At 46.2% G+C, this 20,593-nt stretch overlaps 1 protein-coding gene and 1 long non-coding RNA gene across 2 annotated transcripts; one reads left to right on the forward strand and one right to left on the reverse strand.

The window, feature by feature from the left end:
* Positions 1–2,654: 2,654 nt before the first annotated feature.
* LOC125522019 (putative F-box/LRR-repeat protein 23) lies at positions 2,655–9,456 on the reverse strand. The gene is made up of 2 exons (XM_048687086.1): positions 8,752–9,456; positions 2,655–3,856 (listed from the first exon to the last, which is right to left on the reverse strand). The coding sequence occupies exons 1-2, from the start codon at positions 9,279–9,281 to the stop codon at positions 3,259–3,261; spliced, it is 1,128 nt and encodes a 375-aa protein (XP_048543043.1). The 5' UTR covers positions 9,282–9,456; the 3' UTR covers positions 2,655–3,258.
* Positions 4,624–9,377, forward strand: LOC125522020. Its single transcript, XR_007289599.1, has 2 exons — positions 4,624–5,953; positions 8,604–9,377. It is a non-coding gene; the product is annotated as an uncharacterized LOC125522020 (long non-coding RNA).
* Positions 9,457–20,593: the final 11,137 nt, after the last annotated feature.

The raw sequence follows: 20,593 nt of genomic DNA on the forward strand, positions 1-20,593 counted from the left end.
ACGGCCACTATCCACCGCAGTCGCCATGGTCCGGCACCACGGCCACTATCCACCGCAGTCGCCATGGTCCGGCGCACATTGCATTTCTTCTCCCCCTTCCTCTGCTAGCTCTTAACCCTGTGTGCTAAGTGCAAGTGCTAGCTGTTAATCATACCTCATGGAGGCAACCAAACAACATGTAGTTGTATGCGACGATACAATTAATGCAGGCAATCAAACAACGTGCCAAAGTTGATCTCCTAATGCAGAAAGTGCATATGCAGGCAACCAAACAACTTGCAGATGTCGCATGCGAGGCTGTTTTTTCAAAGTCAGCCTGAGATACTGAGATGAGTGATGTGACATATATTCGGACTCTAGCAGGGCTATCCTACCAATATTTTGGTCATGACAAGAAAACTTGGTACTTCTGCTCTCACTAACTGAATACTTCTCCCCTTCCTACCTTTCGCCTCCGCGTCGCCCCGCAGGGGCGGCTCGGGCGGAACCCTAAACGCCGCCACCGCCGCCCCCTCTCCCTCACCCCCTCTCGCCGCCGTCGGCGCTCGTCGGTGGGCAAAGCCCGTTGGCGGCCGACGACGGTGGGATCTGGCGCTCGCGCTGGTCGGGCACGCCCCTCGCAGTGGTGGGTGTTGTGGAGTTTTTGGCTGCGAGATCTGGAGCTCGAGTGACGGCGCACGGCAGAGCTTCACAGTGGGGTGGAGGTGTGCGGCTGGGGCTCACAGGAGGAGTTGGTCGCAACGCGGTGGTCCCTCCTGGAGCCAACGACACAGGACTTGGTGGGTCAAGGCGGCGGCGGCACGGTTCGGCCGTGGTGGCGTGGTGGTGCTCGGCCAGGAGAGGCTGTGCTTGCGGCGGCCGAGCATGTCGCGGCCCTCGCGCCTTCGTCGTGGTGCCCCTCTTGGTCTTCGTGGTCGTGGGTGCTGGAGGTGGTGGAGCGGGCCGGATGGGTCCGATCTGGGCTGTTGGGCCGTGACACAGTCGTCTGTCGGGAGTTGGCTGGTGTGTGGTCCGGCATCCCTTGGTCGGGCATGGAGGGAGCTCGGCGAGTTCTCAGCCGTGGAGGTGCTGGTGGTATGGTTGTGTGCTCCTGGCTGTGCGGGTCTTGGGAGGGACACCGACTTCTCGGCTATGATGGCGAAGTGCTGCTGCGGCGGCGGAGTGGCCAACTTGGATGCTGTGGCCCCAATCCGGAGAGGCAGGGATGAAGGTGTGCGGCGATCCAGAAGAAATTCCTGCCCGTGTTCGGTGCTAGTGATGACGGTGCCCATGGGTGTCGTTCTTCTCCTTGGAGGCGTCGCCAAGGTGTGTCGGCATCTCCATATCTCGCGCCTGGGATTGGTAGCGGTCTTTGGGCGAAAGCCTAGGTTCGGAGTCGAATCGGCGTGATGGCGACGTCCTCTATGTCGTTACTCTGTTGGGAGCATTGCGCTTGAAGACATGGTCATGAGGTTCTATGTTGCGGTGCTTCCTGCGCTCGCCGCTGTCCAAGACGATCTTCAGTGGCGCAATGTACGTCATCGCCGGTGAATCCAAGACAGTGCCTTTTGTGGACTGATCAAGTTCCTCCATTTACTTGCCACCTCCTTTTAGGCATCAAAGGGTGGATGGTACGTCGACGAGGGAAGTTCACCCGGAGTTGGTGTTGTCTTCGGAGGTCATCGGCGATGGTCGAGACGCGGCGATGTTGCTCTGATTTTGGACAAGCTATTTTTGCTTTGTAGTTGTGTTGTTGGTGGTGGCTGTCTTCGGACTAGCCTTGGTGTGGTGTGTGAACTACGCTCGTTTTTTGCAACAAGTTGTAGTCTTCTTGTAACTCAAATTCGCGTACTCTCGAAAAAAAACAAGAAAACTTGGTCTTTATTCAGATCGTGGCCGATTTTTCGATATTCCAATGCTCTTTTGCCCTCTCTACTTCAATTTTCTTGATATGTTTCCCAAAACAAAGGCTAGAATAACCTTATTTTTTGGCAGCTAAATATTTAGCAAGGCAAGCTTAGGCACCAACCGAACACACCCTGACATTGCTTAGGAAAAAAATGCTTGAGTGATGGTAATGCTCGGGATACTGAGAAAGAGGAAGAAAAATATGAAGGCAAGCAGGTTGTACAAGATGTGACAGATCCTTTACATGAAAATGAGAAGCTGGTAGGAAGTTTTCCTTGAAGATTCAAGAGTGTGAGCAGAGAAATGTTCTTTGTTTGGTTTGATTTCTTATCCTGGTCCGGCAAAACACAAAACTAGTTTAGATAGAAATGGCACTGATGACATGGATGAATCACAAAATGCAGTTCCTCAAGAGACGGGTCAAGGAGTGATATAGATACTGATGGTAATTTTGTTTTACACAAGATCATGCACACGTCATGAATTGAATGGCAGGCACAATTCTTACTAGTTCTTCGCCCTACTTTTTTCAGTTGAAGACTATCAAGCCTGGAAATGGAAACTTTGGACCCGGGAGACGGTTTGATGTCTCGTACATAGCCAGCCCAGACAAATACTTTTTCCTTGCTTCTTTCCTAAATGCACAAATACACTAAGAAAAAGAATGTCACAATCATCAAGAAAAAAGAGATGTTGGTGGTAATTTCCGCTGCATATAAATTCATGGCATTCAGCATCATTATATGTGACAAAAGTATACATGGAAACAGTTTTGACATGCATGGATGCACAAATTATTTTAAGCATCTAGTAGGAGTTCTTGGCACAAGCATTTGACCGACGGACTGCGTTAAGATTGATCCGCCTTTGTTGCATTCCCGGGATCAGGCCATGAACACCAAAGCTTCAATCATAAAAGAAATCTATCCAGAGGTACAGGAAGTAAGAAAGCACACTGATTCAGACGGGGAAGAGCAAGGACGGATGGACGAATGCCTGATTGTCGCCATGTCTACCAAATGAAGTTTAACTTGAGAACCAGCAACCTTGAACCTCCGTGTACAATTTTCATGATGGTATCCTTCACATGGCACAATTGGCAGTAGCAAAACGACGAAGCACATCGTTGACACTCCTTTTATTGGGAACAATCATATATTCCAATAAAACTGGACATCAAATTGCCTGTGTGCATCGCATGATGAAGAGGCCTGAGTATTCCCTTTTCCGAAAAGAATAAATGGACATCAAACTTCGGTGAAAAAAGGTGGATAAGAAAAGCCGTGGTGGAAATAAATTGATGCAGCGAACCACCATTCCATCGGCAAGAGTACAGTATGCGGGAACTCCAACCAAAACAACCCGTTCTCACTAGGGCAAGTACCTCCGCATGCCCTTGATGTCAAGAAGCCTCTCGTGTTCTGCAAGATCATCGTCATCGATGTGATCACCGAGGTAGTAATAAGAATCCTCGCGGTAATCCTCATAATCCTCGTGATTCGGATAGTCAGGACTCCAACAGCAACTGCAAGGCAGATATGGCAAAGAGTACCGAGGGCCATCCATGTTAACTCGAGAACACTTCTCCAGCAGATCATCATCCATCCTGAGATACTTACATTCAAAAACGTTAAGGTGCTCTAGGTGGGGGCAGCCATCAAGGATCACTGTCAGCCCTTTGTTGGTGAGTCTGTTGCTATCAAGATACAAGGAACGTAGCTCGTGCATCTTCGCAATCGCGAAAGCATTACCATCATCTTCAGGTTTGTAAAAACGATCTTTTTTTATGAGACTGAAGTGCTTCAGGCGTGGGCAGGCTTCAGCGACGATCTCGAGCATTTCCGTGCTACCAAACCACATAGAAAGCTCGAGCTCTTCAAGGAGAGGGAACTTGCGCATAACCTTTGCAAATACTTCCTTTGAGACGTAATAACACTTGATGAGATACAGCCTCTTTAGTAAGGGTGCCCTGCAAGATAGTATTAACATTAATGCTACTCTCTCTAATCCGAATTAATAACGCAGTTTCTATACAATGTAAAATGGACAGCTACGACGGACTGCGTGAGAGGGAGGATCAAAAGCTGATGGATGGGCCATTTATCTGGCTTAACGGCAAACTAATGGTGTGAAGATTTTGGTGCCAAGTCAGCCCTTACAGTGGGACCCACCTGTCAGATTTCGTGTCAAAACGTGGTCAAATGAGCATACATGTTATCGGTAAGCGGATTACCGAAAATTGATGTTTTCAGTAAATGGCGGTTTTTATATACAACGTGCGCAATTGTGATGTTTTTTAGCTATTTACTCATAAATTTGTCATGCCAATTTATGTTTCTTTTACAAACCTTTAGCGAAATTGTGGTTTTTTATACAACACGCGCAATTGTGATGTTTTTTAGCTATTTACTCATAAATTTGACATGCGAATTGGGGCATGCTACGCGTCCGCTGGCTGAAAAGATCAGCCGGGTCACGAGCTGTCAAATCAACTGAATCGAGCAGTCGCGCACGCCTCACTTATTGAAACACAGGTCTTGTTGCGGAATTACTTTTGTAACATAAGTCTTGTTACAGAAATTTTTTGCATCGGCTATTTTGTTGCAAAAAGAATTATTTTTTCGGAATAGATAAGTGCCGAACGTTCGGAATCTGCGATTTCGGCCCGAATGCGTTTTTACCTGTTGGATAAGATGCACGCATCTTGAAGCTTTTCTGGTTGCCACGTCATTTTTGTCGAGCGTTCGGGCTGAGCAGGCCATCGACCGAACGAACCCCACCCACGTCTTTCACCGCTCTCTCCTCCCCACTCATCTCATCCCTGCTCTCAGTCCTCTTTTTACTCTGAGTGATTGCAACGGCGGGAGTGGGGGCTGATCCTCAGGGGAGCTGCTCGCACCGGTGAGGGCGTTGGGTGCAGCAGCGACGGGTGCTGCGCTGACGGCGATGGCGCGACGCGAAGGACCCGATGCGGCAACGGCTATCGCGGCTGGAACACCGAGGAAGGGGGCGTCGGCGACCAAGTTCGCCCTGCTGGATGCGGCCACTACGAGCCTGCCTGCACCCCTCCCCCCACGCGCTCCCAAGGTGATGTTCGTCGTCTCCCGCGCCTCCTGCCGCTCGCACCCCATCTCCCATGCGCCATCACCGGCCCATGTCAGGGGAGGCGAGTGTCTCGCCGGCCCAGGCGACGGCACCGTTCCGCGAGGCTTGGCGACCAAGGATGCACGCCTCCTCGGCCGGCGGCCGGCCGACCACATCCACCGCCCACCTGAAGCCGGCGGCTCACAACCACGCCGATCCATTCTGGCTTTGCGGACCTCGCTTCCGCCTTCTGCGGCATCGCCCAGGGCCAGGCCGGCTCCCGGCGTGTCTTCCTCTGCCTCATCGCCGCCTCCCTACGCTTGCCCGCGACATCCCCCCCCTACTCGGGATCCTCTTTTTTGCTGTGCATTTTGTTGTCTGAATTTTTCCGTCTTCAGATAGCACATGGCAATTTATATTCAGATGATATGGCTACTTCATATTAGGGAGAAATTTTAGAGTGGAGAGCATACCAAATTGGTAATGTTAATATCCACATGGCGACGGTAATGTTAATATCCACATGGTGACATACCAAATTGATGCTGGAACCGTATGCATTGGTAATGTTAATTGCCATGGCAAAAATACTTTATAATAAAGTTGCCATCAGTTTTTTATTCAATAAATGATGGACATGGCAACTATGCATTATTCTCTAGGAAGTTCATCGAATTCATTCATAACTTGGCAAATTTATATATAGTTTGTATGGCAAATTCACTTACACATTATGTTTCCACAACATGGCAAATTTTGTATATTTCAATCTTCATAATATCCACATGGCGACGGGCTGGCGTAATGGGCTGCACCGGTTCAGATGACCGTGAGAGGGAGGCTGCCTGGACGGGTACGCGGCGGCGACCAATTGAATGGCGCGACGCACGGCCTCTAGGCGCGCCTTGTGTGATGGCTGGCCATGCAGTCTTGCAGTAGAGCGGGAATCGAGCGGGCGGCTAGCTCATCGTTTCTGTTGTTGGTGCGTCCCCATTTTATCTGCTACTTGTATCTTCCATGTTTCTTCAGTCGCATTGCTTGCTTGTACTCTGTTATCTCCAAGTTTGAGTTTATTTTAGCTAGAAGAACCATATTTTTGTAATTCCTTTTAGTGTAGATTCTTTTCCTACAAATCATCCGACCCGGTAGATGTGAAGCTCTAGAGAGCCATGGATGTGCGTGGAGGGCCATTTTTGTTGCCATTTTTCCACTAGTAGTATCTTTTGCGTTTCTTCAGTCGTATTGCTTGTTAGTACTCTGATATCTCCAAGTTTGAGTTTATTTTAGCTAGAGGCAACTTAAGATGTTTTCCCATGGCAATTATTTGGTCATTTTTTAGATAGCTCTGTTCCACTAGTGATGGCAATTATTTTTGCCATAGCCTGTTCTTGGTCTGGTGAGATGGTAAGATTGCTATCAGTACCTAATTTTTAAGAACGATTTTTCTGAGACAACCTGTTTTTTGTTTCTGTATTTTTGTTAGAAATGATTTTTCTGAATTGAGGTTCAGTTCAACACAACTGCAACTTAACTTGTGTTCACATGGCAAATTTGCCATGGAAAATTCATATGGTCCCATAAAAGCATTTTTTTTCAAGGAAAAAGTGTTCATGGCATTTTTTAAAGTTTTTTCTTACCATGGAAAATTTAGTTTATTGCCATTTGTCAAATTTTGAGTACTATTTTTCGACCATGGCAAATTCAATAATTGAGTGTGGAAAATTTTAGTAATTGGCCATGGAAAATTCAGCTTAATGACCATGGCAAATTTTATTAACTGACCATGGCAAATTTTAAGTCCTTTTCGACCATGGAAAATTTAGTTTATTGACCATGGCAAGTTTTATTAATTGACCATGTGAACTTTTTAAGTTCTTTTTCGACCATGGCAATTTAGTTTATTGACCATGGCAAGTTTTATTAATCGGTCGTGGCAAATTTTAAGTCCGACCATGGCAAGTTTAGTAATTGACCATGGCGAATTTAGTTTATTGACCATGGCAAGTTTTATTAATTGACTATGGCAAATTTAGTAATTGACCATGGCAAATTATTTTTCCGTAATCATGGCAAATTTAGTAATAGTTAAGAACATCCACATCTTCTGTCATGCCCTTTTTTGGCAAATTTTACTCCATTTTTGCCATGGCAAAAATACTTTTATTCACACGGCAAACTTTAGTGTAAGTTGCCACGGAAATTTTTAGTTTAAATTGCCATGGCAAATTTATTGTAAAGAGCATGGCAAGTTTTGTTTTAAATATTATGGCAAATTTACATTTTCTAGAACATCGCAATTTTAACTATGTAGCACGGTAAATATATTTGTATAGCCATGGCATTTTTAATTTATTTCCATGGCAAAAGTACTCCATTTTTGCCATGGAAATAATTAATCCATTTTTGGACATGGCAAAATTTACTCCATTTTTTCCATGGCAAATTTAACTCCATTTTTTCCATGTCAAAAATACTTTTTATTTTCATATGGCAAATTTTTAGTTTAAGTTGCCATTCCAAATTTTTATTTTTAGTTGCCATGGAAAATTTATTGTAAGGAGCATGGCAATTAAAATTTAAATATTATGGCAAATTTACATTTTATAGAACATGGCAAATTTTACTATGTAGCATCTTAAATATACTTGCGTAGCCATGATATTTTTTAATTTATTTCCATGGCAAAAGTACTACATTTTTGCCATGGCAAAAATTAAACCATTTTTGCCATGGCAAATTATCTAGATTTCTGTGTGATATTTACTGTAAAGTTTTTTAGTTGGTTTCATTTTTTCGATGGGTTTTTTTATTTACCTAAATGGGCCTATTTTGGCCTGCCAACACAAGCGACATGAGCTTTTTAGTCTTTTTTCCATGGCAAGTTTTTACTTTTAATGGCACGACAATTTTTACTTTTTTTGCCATGGCAATTTTTACTCTATTTTTGCCATGTCATTTTTTACTTTTAATATAAGCTGATGCATGAAATAAATCTCTAGTTGAACTTCTGCTAGCTGCCATGGGAACATGGCATATTTTGTAGAAAATGTTTAAAGATGGTAAATTTGAGTATAACATAACATATATGTTTGGTGCAGAACATGGCAAATTGTTGAACACCTTTTTAGTAGATTTCCCATACTATTTTACTGTACTTACATTCTGGACTCATGAGCATGTTAACTTTTTTGTAGCATGGTAAAAGGTCATGGCATTTTTTTTCGTGCAAACGAACAATGTCTATTTTGTCATAGCAAAAATAGGGCTTTTTTGTTCTTATAGGTTTTTTTACAGAGAAAAGGCCTGTAAGGCTTTTTCGTTCTTACGGGCTTTTTTTTTGGTAGGCCTCTCCTTCTGAACGATTTGGTTCGTAGGGGGCTGCCTATCGTACCGAACTCCTCGTTCGGACTGGGAGGCCACCAGACCGAACGTTTGGTTCTTATCGATGTCCTATTTTTTTTTGCAACTGAGGCCTTGTTGTAGAAATTTTCTGCAATAGAGGTTTTGTTACAAAACATAGACCAGTCGTAGATCATTGCGACACCGTATATGTTTCAGAAACATGGCCACCATTGCAGAAACGCGTTTGATGAACGACAGTACACGAGCTCGGTTAAACACGTGTCATGCAGGGAAGGTGACGGATGCGGCCGCTGCGATCCGCCGGGTGACGTCTCCCGTGCGAATTCGGTTGAGTTTATTCTGCTTAGCAACTGAATTGAATGAACGAAGAGGAACAGGAGACCTTTGCAACAAAGCGGGTCAAGAAGAGAGACTTACTGCTCGCCGAGGAAGAGGAAGAGGTCATCGTCGAAGAGCTCGGCGGCGAAGACCTCGCACTGGCCGGCGCTGAGCCGCAGGGCGGCGCGCACAAGATTGGTGCGGACGGCCTGCCAGCCGAAGGGCGGAACGGCCGGCAGGTCGCGCGCGTCGATGCAGCGCCACAGCTCGGGCTCGTGCCGCGCGACGCGGCGCCAGGAGCGGCACACCGCCGCGGCGCCTCCGAGCAGGAGCTCCACCTGGTCCAGCTTACGGAGGATGCACGAGATCGCGTCCTGGGGAAGCTCCGCCCAGTCCCTGTCCCACGGCACGGGCATGTTGTTGAACACCGTGACGTGCCACGTCCGGTCCCTCCTCCTGCTGGCTCGTCCCTTCCGACCCCGCGGTCTGGCCGCTGCCGCCGGCGGCGGCGGGTGGAGCGATGGCGGCTGCATCGGGATCGCGATGCGGAGCGTTAACGAGGCGAGTTTTGTTTTTATGGGCTGAGATAAGCGTAGGTCGGTGCCTTGATTTTTCTTTTTCTTTCGCATAAGACCTCAGCCTGTTGAGGTCTCTCACTTTGCACTATGTATATGTGTATTTTTGGGATTAAACCCTGTGCGCTAACTATCATTCAAAACATAATAGTTTTTTTTTTGCGAAACAAAACATAATAGTTCTTTTTAGAGCAAAGCAAGGCTTTATTACTTAACTGAGCCTAGGCATATCGCCCAAGACAGCAGTGCCCACCTCGGCAGGTACATCGGACTCCCATTCCATGAACCGGTTTGGGTTACATTCACGGCCAACATTGGCCAACTCGTGGGCTACGGAGTTTGCAGCACGTCTATAAACATTGATAGTAAAATTGGAAAACCAAAGTTTGAGCCGGTACTTCATGTCCTCAATAACCGCAGAATACGCCGAGGAGTCCACTGCATGTATGTCGAGAGCTTCGGCCAGAAGCTGCGAGTCCGTCTCCAGCTCAACAGAAACGATGCCCAGATCTGCTGCTGTGCTGATAGCATGTGACATGGCCATTATCTCCGCAGCGAAAGCATCAGCGACATGCTCCTGTCTTCCTGCCCGGGCGCAAACAAGTGTTCCTTCCGTCGTTCTCACCGCGACGCCCCACCCTGCATGATCTTGGCCCGGCACAAAGGATCCATCGACATTGATCTTGTAGCCTGCTCCCTTCGGTGGTCTCCACTTGTCCGGCTGCGGTTTGGCGATTGGTTGACTGAAGAGCTCCCAGTACTCCAACACGTTGGCCCTCGTCTGTCGCGCTATATCATGGGCCGAGGTTGGCAGCTTTCCTTGCCAGAGTTTATTTCTATTGGACCACCATAGCCACCAGAAGATGAGAATGTGTAGACGTTTTTTCTCATCTAGCCCCCAAAGATAGTCAAACATTCACTACTAGAGAAAAACCTATACACAGAATCTTATCAGCAGCGCGCTTTAAAACAAGGCGCTACTGCTAATTAGCAGTAGCGAGCTCAAGAATAACTCGCTGCTGAAATAAATATAGCAGTAGCGCGCCAGCTCAAAGACATGCTACTGCTATAATTCCCACGAGGCCGCCGCGAGGCTAGCTATAGCAGCAATGCGTTATAACGACGGGAGCTACTGCTACGTAGCATAGCAGCAGCGCATTTCGCCAATAAGCGCTACTGCTAAGTTTACTATAAAAATTTAGTCCCATCTTGCTTTTCGTGAAGAGAGTTTCTACCACCTTAAATATGTTACTTCTCAAACTTTGACAAACACTTGGTCTTCATTGAACTCTATGTGTAGAATTTGTGGCTGCAATATGAGTCTTCACCTGTTCCTAAATCGATGAGGACTCATATTGACAAATCAGATTGTGCACAAAAAGATAGTTGATGATCAATGTATTTTTGATACATTGAACTAAGTCTATTTTTACATGCTGACACATAGCAGTAGCGCTTCTTTGTGAAAGGCGCTGCTGCTAGGTAGTTTAGCAGCAGCGTCTTTCTCTATAGTGCGCTACTGCTAAGCCATTTCATCTCCTCTATCCGATCCACTCACAGTCACACACTCACCGGATCCCTCTCAATCCCCCGCGCCGGTCCTCCCCCGTCGCCCCTCCTCCCTCTGCGCCGCCGTCACCTCCTCCTCCTTGCTGGACTCGGTACCAGCCTCCTCCTCCGTCCTCCCTCTCCACTCGCCGCTGGCCGGCCCCTCCTCGCTCCGCCTTCCTCCTCCATCCTACTCTCTTCTCCCTCCTCGAGTCGCCCCTCCTTCTCCCTCCTGCCTGCTACATTTTTATTTAGTAGGCTAGTTCATATGCAACATTTTGATTTAGTTGATATGATTTAGTTGTTTTAGTAGGCTAGTTGATTTAGAACATTTTTATTTAGTTGATTTAGTAGGCTAGTTGATTTAGTTGATTTAGAACATTTTGATTTAGTTGATTTAGTAGGCTAGTTGATTTAGTTGATTTAGAACATTTTGATTTAGTTGATTTAGTAGGCTGTTCATTTAGTTGATTTAGAACATTTTGATTTAGTTGATTTAGTAGGCTAGTTCATTTAGTTGATTTAGAACATTTTGATTTAGTTGATTTAGTAGGCTAGTTCATTTAGTTGATTTAGTATGCACCATTTTCATTTAGTTGATTTAGAACATTTTCATTTAGTTGATTTAGTATGCACCATTTTCATTTAGTTGATTTAGAACATTTTCATTTAGTTGATTTAGTTAGTTTTTGGCAAAATGTAGGTGGTACCTTGTCATCTAATATGTCACTAGATCTTAGGATTATAATTGTCCATCAAATTGCTTCTCGCGGAAGAACCAAAAATATCTCATGCTACTGTTTTTCTTTCCTGTGAAGTGGATCGTTAATCCTTTGCTCATATTGCTTTAGGAAAAATGGCGCCACCACCACCACCACTATGTCGACTATGCAAGTCAAGGTGCGCCCAGCAGCCTTGCAACTGGCAAGCTGTTCGGCATCTACTTCCAGCCGGGTTTTCGTCATGCGGCGGTAAGAAATTAGATGAAATGTAATAACTATTTTATTTTTAGTGTTGGCATTACTGCATTGTGTCATTTTGCTTATTTTACACAGATCGTCCCATGCAATGTGAGGTTGAAATTCAACAAGCTGACAGGAGACACTGTGACATTTGAGGCTCCTGGGGGGCCGTACACTATGGAGGTCGAGAAAGGACGCAATATGTCGCAGATTGGAGGAGATGGATGGGCCCGTTTCTCGCTCGCATGCGTCTTACTGGTGGTGAGTTGATCAGCTTCTCCTTCAGAGCAGAAAGACCCAAGCTGGCTGTCATTTATCTCAACCTGGTGGAAGATGATGAAGATGACGAAGAGATGATGAAGATAATGAGGACCCACTCGATGAAGATGATGAGGACCCACTTCATGAAGCCATCGTAGCTCAAAGAACAAGGCTGAGCGAGGAGGAGGTGTCCAACCTGTGGGACATAATTCCGCCACGTGCTGACTTTGTCGGGGTGCCATTCGTGACCCGCCTGACAAATACCATGGTTGATCGACATGATATGGTATGTTATACTTACAAATGCAAATTATCCGATGAAATACTTAGTGTACAGTCCAATGATATGGTATGTTGTGTGGAATCTAGTCGATGATATGTTTTAGTGTAGAGTTCGATCACATGCTTATTAGTGTAGAATCTAAGGAAACTATTAATAGTGTAGATAATCCATATGTACTTATTTGCGAGGCTATTTATTAATTGAAATGTTTTTCTTATTCAGAAATTGGCAAAGAGCATATCTGTGAGTTATGGTATCGAGCCTGATGAAGAAGGCTCAGCTGGACTACGCCTTACTGCAAGGGGCTCCGTCACAACCTGTACTTACCGCGTGGACACGGACGGTCGCACACACTTAAACTCGGTTGGGTGGAAGAAATTCCTCGATGGCAAGAATCTTCGTGTGGACAGGCCATCCTAATTACTATCAGGAACACCAACCGCCCAGGCTTGAGGATGATGATTGTCTTCGATATCATCTAGAACTACATATGTGTGTGTGGCTATATCATCTAGAACTACATATGTGTGTGTGGCTATATCATCTAGAACTACATATGATGATCGTCGTCGATATCATCTAGAACTACATATGATGATCGTTTGATATGACCTTGTACTGCTTGAGGATGCATGTTGACTATGCATTAAATTGTTATCTAGTACTCCCTTCGTTCCAAATTACTCGTCGTGGTTTGAACTAAAACCACGACGAGTAATTTGGAACGAAGGGAGTACTACCCAGTAATGGTTTATGAATTTGATATCTACTAGCAGTACCTAGTATCTAGTATCTGAAAGGGAAACTGAAAGGGAAAGGGGTACGGGGGGAAAATGATGAAAGATATAGCAATAGCGAGGGACTGCGAAATCGCTACAGCTAAGTAATAGTAGCGCGTTCATAAAAAGCGCTGCTGATATCGTCAACAGTAGTAGCGCGGGTAAGGACCGCGCTACTACTATAAGTTAGCTGTAGCGCCTTATTAGTAGCGCGGCCACCCGCGCTGCTGCTAGCCTCAAAACCCGCACTACTACTAGGGTTTTCCCTAGTAGTGATGCATGCACAGACCCGATTTGCTCCATCTTGATACGTTCCCCTTCAAAAGTAAGATCCCTCCATACTCCTTTTACCTCTTTGCACTTGATGAAGAGATGAGCCCCGTCTTCGTCAGCCCGTGCACAGAAAAGGCACTTCGTATCTGCAATGGGGATACCTCTCCTTGCAACATTGGTCCGAAGAGCAAGGGACTCATGCTTTACCCTCCAGGCGAACATCTGGATGTTACGGGGGCATGGCATTTTCCAAAGTCGTCTCCATGAGTCATCCTTGGTCTCGTTCAGGTTCCCTGGATTGGCTGAGCTCCCTCCCGCTCCTCCATCCTTATTCATCCTCTCCAGCTGGACTTGGAGTTTATATGCACTTTTAACCGAGTGGATACTTTTCGTGTCAAAGTGCCATGCAATAAAATCTTGAACTCCTTCTCGAAGGGGAATAAGCAGAATATGTTTTGCATCATCAGGCCAGAAGATCTCCCGTACGAGCTGTTCGTCCCAGTAGCCGGTAGCGGGATCGATTAGGTCACTGACCCACTCCAACAGACAATGTCCACGTGGTGTGATGACTCCTCTAGACCACGGGCGGGGAAGCCACGGATCCGGCCAGATATTTACCTTAGTCCCATCTCCAATCCTCCAAATATATCCCTCACGAAACAGATTGAGGCCATGAAGTAAGCTCCTCCAGGAGTATGATATCCCCTCTCTAGGGTTTGCCTCGAGGAGAGAACAACCCGGATAGTATCTGGCTTTCAGGATACGCGCACACAGCGAGTCCGGAGATTGAATGAGCCTCCAAATCTGTCTCGACAGCATATCAAGGTTGAAACCATGCATGTCGCGAAAAGCGAGTCCCCCTAGGCCTTTGGCAATCTGAGTATCTTCCACCCAATCCAATGTGTAGTGTTCTCCTTGTCCTGTTGGCTCCACCAATAGTTGCATATGAGCGAGCTAAGTTCTTCGCAAAAAGACTTTGTGAGGTAAAAGCAAGACATAGCAAAGGTAGGAATTGCTTGTGCAACCGCAGTGACCAGTGCCTCCTTCCCAGGTTTAGCTATCAGTTTCTCCTTCCACCCATAGACTCTACCCGTCATAGCCCCTTTGACAAAAGCAAATGCCTTCTTCCGCGATTTCCCAACGTGAACCGGTAGCCCCAAGTACTTTTCATTCCATTTTTCACTCTGAATATGTAGGGCGTCCTTCATAGCAGTTTTCACCTCACTTCTCGTGTTGGGGCTGAACATTATTGCTGATTTCTCTAGGTTGATGCACTGTCCGGAGCAGTTTTCATACAAATCCAAGATCTCTCTCAAAGCTTGGGCCTCTTCTTGCTTGGCCTTCAACAACATCATCGAGTCGTCCGCAAACAGAAGATGTGAAACAACCGGTGCAGTCCAACAGATCTTAACCCCACTCACCTTTCCGGAGGCTTCGACATCATGCAACAGCGAAGATAATCCTTCCGCGCAAATGGCGAATAAGTAGGGAGAAATTGGATCGCCTTGGCGAAAGCCTCTGTAGGGGGTAAACTGTGACGTGAGAGCTCCATTAATCCTAATCTGGTATCTGACCGTACTCACACAGTTCATTACCAAGTCAATCCAGCGATCCCCAAATCCAAGCTTGACAAGCATCGCCCTCAAGAAATTCCACTCCACGTGATCATATGCTTTGCTCATATCCGCCTTTACTGCTGCTATACCCTCTTTCCCCTTCTTCTTATTCATCAAGAAGCGTGACATTTCATATGCAATAAGGACATTGTCCGTAATCAACCGACCCGAAACGAATGCACTTTGATTGTCAGATATGATATCCGGAAGCACCAACTTCAGCCGGTTGGAGATCACTTTGGACACCAGTTTGTACACCATGTTACACAAACTTATTGGTCTTAGATCCTTGATCCTGCTAGGGTTTTTTACTTTAGGGATCAAGACCACCACGGTGTCATTCCACCCTTCTGGCATTGCACCTCCGTTCAAGACCGCAAGCACCTCCTCAACTACCTTATCCCCCATGAAGTGCCAATGTTTTTTGTAAACAATGGAAGGCATACCGTCCAGTTCGGGTGCCTTGAGATCGCCAATGTGATCCAGAGCTGCCTTCACCTCTTCCCCGGTCACTTCTGCTTCTAGGATAGATCTCATCGCCTGAGTAACACGGGGCTGAACTTTCTCAATCAGCTCGGCTGTACGGTTTCCTTGGGCCGAAGAAAACAGTTCCTGAAAGTAAGACCAAACAAAGTTATTAAGCTCCTCCCCTTCCTGCACCTCCGATCCATCCTCCCTCCACAATTTCGTGTTGGAAATATGCCCTAGAGGCAATAATAAAAGGATTATTATTATATTTCCTTGTTCATGATAATTGTCTTTTATTCATGCTATAATTGTGTTATCCGGAAATCGTAATACATGTGTGAATGCATAGACACCAACATGTCCCTAGTAAGCCTCTAGTTGACTAGCTCGTTGATCAACAGATAGTCATGGTTTCCTGACTATGGACATTGGATGTCTCATTGATAACGAGATCACATCATTACGAGAATGATGTGATGGACAAGACCCAATCCTAAACATAGCACAAGATCGTATAGTTCGTTTGCTAGAGTTTTCCAATGTCAAGTATCTTTTCCTTAGACCATGAGATCGTGTAACTCCCGGATACCGTAGGAGTGCTTTGGGTATACCAAACGTCACAACGTAACTGGGTGACTATAAAGGTATACTACGGGTATCTCCGAAAGTGTCTGTTGGGTTGACACGGATCAAGACTGGGATATGTCACTCCGTATGACGGAGAGGTATCTCTGGGCCCACTCGGTAATGCATCATCATAATGAGCTCAAAGTGACCAAGTGTCTGGTCACGGGATCATGCATTACGGTACGAGTAAAGTGACTTGCCGGTAACGAGATTAAACGAGGTATTGGGATACCGACGATCGAATCTCGGGCAAGTAACGTACCGATTGACAAAGGGAATTGTATACGGGATTGCTTGAATCCTCGACATCGTGGTTCATCCGATGAGATCATCGAGGAGCATGTGGGAGCCAACATGGGTATCCAGATCCCGCTGTTGGTTATTGACCGGAGAGTCGTCTCGGTCATGTCTACATGTCTCCCGAACCCGTAGGGTCTACACACTTAAGGTTCGGTGACGCTAGGGTTGTAGAGATATGAGTATGTAGTAACCCGAAAGTTGTTCGGAGTCCCGGATGAGATCCCGGACGTCACGAGGAGTTCCGGAATGGTCCGAAGGTGAAGAATTATATATAGGAAGTGCAGTTTCGGCCATCGGGAGAGTTTCGGTGGTCAACGGTATTGTACCGGGACCACCGGAAGGGTCCCGTGGGTCCACCGGGTGGGGCCACCCATCCTGGAGGGCCCCATGGGCTGAATTTGGGAGGGAACCAGCCCATAGTGGGCTGGTGCGCCCCCCCTTGGGCCCCCCATGCGCCTAGGGTTGGGAACCCTAGGGGAGGGGGCGCCTCCACTTGCCTTGGGGGCATTCCACCCCCTTGGCCGTCGCCCCCCCTAGGAGATCCCATCTCCTAGGGCCGGCTCACCCCCCTAGGGGGCCTATATAAAGGGGGGAGGGAGGGCAGCCGCACCCTGAAGTCTTGGCGCCTCCCTCTCCCCTGCTACACCTCTCCCTCTCGCAGAAGCTCGGCGAAGCCCTGCTGCGGTGACTGCTGCATCCACCACCACACCGTCGTGCTGCTGGATCTTTATCAACCTCTCCTTCCCCCTTGCTGGATCAAGAAGGAGGAGACGTCACGCTGACCGTACGTGTGTTGAACGCGGAGGTGCCGTCCATTCGGCGCTAGGATCTCCGGTGATTTGGATCACGACGAGTACGACTCCCTCATCCCCGTTCTTTGAACGCTTCCACTCGCGATCTACAAAGGTATGTAGAGGCATCCGATCACTCATTGCTAGATGAACTCATAGATGGATCTTGGTGAAAACGTAGGAAATTTTTTTTGTTTTCTGCAACGTTCCCCAACAGTGGCATCATGAGCTAGGTCTATGCGTAGTTCTCTTTGCACGAGTAGAACACAATTTGTTGTGGGCGTAGATGTTGTCAACTTTCTTGCCGCTACTAGTCTTATTTTGCTTCAGCGGTATTGTGGGATTAAGCGGCCCGGACCAACCTTACACGTACGCTTACGTGAGACCGGTTCCACCGACTGACATGCACTAGTTGCATAAGGTGGCTGGCGGGTGTCTGTCTCTCCCACTTTAGTTGGAGCGGATTCGACGAAAAGGGTCCTTATGAAGGGTAAATAGAAGTTGACAAATCACGTTGTGGCTTTAACGTAGGTAAGAAAACGTTCTTGCTAGAACCCTCTTGCAGCCACGTAAAACATGCAACAACAATTAGAGGACGTCTAACTTGTTTTTGCAGCAAGTGTTTTGTGATGTGATATGGCCAAAGTTGTGATGAATGATGAATGATATATGTGATGTATGAGATCATGTTCTTGTAATAGGAATCACGACTTGCATGTCGATGAGTATGACAACCGGCAGGAGCCATAGGAGTTGTCTTTATTTTTTGTATGACCTGCGTGTCATTGAGAAACGCCATGTAAATTACTTTACTTTATTGCTAAACGTGTTAGCCATAGTAGTAGAAGTAATAGTTGGCGAGCAACTTCATGGAGACACGATGATGGAGATCATGGTGTCATGCCGGTGACAAGATGATCATGAAGCCCCAAGATGGAGATCAAAGGAAGCTATATGATACTGGCCATATCATGTCACTATTATTTGATTGCATGTGATGTTTATCATGTTTTTGCATCTTGTTTACTTAGAACGACGGTAGTAAATAAGATGATCCCTCATAATAATTTCAAGAAAGTGTTCCCCCTAACTGTGCACCGTTGCGACAGTTCATTGTTTCGAAGCACCACGTGATGATCGGGTGTGATAGATTCCAACGTTCACATACAACGGGTGTAAGACAGATTTACACATGCAAACACTTAGGTTGACTTGACGAGCCTAGCATGTACAGACATGGCCTCGGAACACAGAAGATCGAAAGGTCGCGCATGAGTCGTATAGAAGATACGATCAACATGAAGATGTTCACCGATGTTGACTAGTCCGTCTCACGTGATGATCGGACATGGCCTAGTTAACTCGGATCATGTTATACTTAGATGACTGGAGGGATGTCTATCTGAGTGGGAGTTCATTGAATAATTTGATTAGATGAACTTAATTATCATGAACTTAGTCTAAAATCTTTACAACATGTATTGTAGATCAAATGGCCAACGTTGTCCTCAACTTCAACGCGTTCCTAGAGAAAACCAAGCTAAAAGACGATGGCAGCAACTATACGGACTGGGTCCGGAACCTGAGGATCATCCTCATAGCTGCCAAGAAAGATTATGTCCTACAAGCACCGCTAGGTGAAGCACCTGCTCTCCCTGCAGAACAAGAAGTTATGAACGCTTGGCAAACACGTGCTGATGATTACTCCCTCGTTCAGTGCGGCATGCTTTACAGCTTAGAACCGGGGCTCCAAAAGCGTTTTGAGAGACACGGAGCATATGAGATGTTCGAAGAGCTGAAAATGGTTTTTCAAGCTCATGCCCGGGTCGAGAGATATGAAGTCTCCGACAAGTTCTTCAGCTGTAAGATGGAGGAAAACAGTTCTGTCAGTGAGCACATACTCACTATGTCTGGGTTACATAACCGCTTGACTCAGCTGGGAGTTAATCTTCCAGATGACGCGGTCATTGACAGAATCCTTCAGTCGCTTCCACCGAGCTACAAGAGCTTTGTGATGAACTTCAATATGCAGGGGATGGAAAAGACCATTCCTGAAGTATTTGCAATGCTGAAATCAGCAGAGGTAGAAGTCAAAAAGGAACATCAAGTGTTGATGGTGAATAAAACCACTAAGTTCAAGAAAGGCAAGGGTAAGAAGAACTTCAAGAAGGACAGCAAGGGAGTTGCCGCGCCCGTTAAGCAAGCTGCTGGGAAGAAGCCAAAGAATGGACCCAAGCCCGAGACTGAGTGCTTTTATTGCAAGGGAAGTGGTCACTGGAAGCGGAACTGCCCCAAATACTTAGCGGACAAGAAGGCCGGCATCACGAAAGGTATATGTGATATACATGTAATTGATGTGTACCTTACTAGTACTCGTAGTAGCTCCTGGGTATTTGATACCGGTGCAGTTGCTCACATTTGTAACTCAAAGCAGGAGCTGCGGAATAAGCGGAGACTGGCGAAGGACGAGGTGACGATGCGCGTCGGGAATGGTTCCAAGGTCGATGTGATCGCTGTCGGCACGCTACTTCTACATTTACCTACGGGATTCGTTTTAAACCTCAATAATTGTTATTTAGTGCCAGCTTTGAGCATGAACATTGTATCAGGATCTCGTTTAATTCGAGATGGCTACTCATTTAAATCCGAGAATAATGGTTGTTCTATTTATATGAGAGATATGTTATATGGTCATGCTTCGATGGTGAATGGTTTATTCTTAATGAATCTCGAGCGTAATGCTACACATATTCATAGTGTGAATACAAAAAGATGTAAGGTTAATAATGATAGTCCCACATACTTGTGGCACTGCCGCCTTGGTCACATAGGTGTCAAACGCATGAAGAAGCTCCATGCAGATGGACTTTTAGAGTCTCTTGATTACGAATCATTTGACACGTGCGAACCATGCCTCATGGGTAAAATGACCAAGACTCCGTTCTCAGGAACAATGGAGCGAGCAACCAACTTATTGGAAATCATACATACTGATGTGTGTGGTCCAATGAGCGTTGAGGCTCGCGGTGGCTATTGTTATGTTCTCACCCTCACTGATGACTTGAGTAGATATGGGTATGTCTACTTAATGAAACATAAGTCTAAGACCTTTGAAAAGTTTAAGGAATTTCAGAGTGAGGTTGAAAATCAACGTGACAGGAAAATCAAGTTCTTGCGATCAGATCGTGGGGGAGAATACTTGAGTCACAAATTTGGCACACACTTAAGAAAATGTGGAATAGTTTCACAACTGACGCCGCCTGGAACACCTCAGCGTAATGGTATGTCCGAACATCGTAATTGCACTCTATTAGATATGGTGCGATCTATGATGTCTCTTACCGATTTACCGCTATCATTTTGGGGCTATGCTTTAGAGACTGCCGCATTCACTTTAAATAGGGCACCGTCGAAATCCGTTGAGACGACACCGTATGAATTGTGGTTTGGGAAGAAAC

The sequence above is a fragment of the Triticum urartu genome, chromosome 7 (genome assembly GCF_003073215.2).
Source record: "Triticum urartu cultivar G1812 chromosome 7, Tu2.1, whole genome shotgun sequence".
NCBI lineage: Eukaryota > Viridiplantae > Streptophyta > Magnoliopsida > Poales > Poaceae > Triticum > Triticum urartu.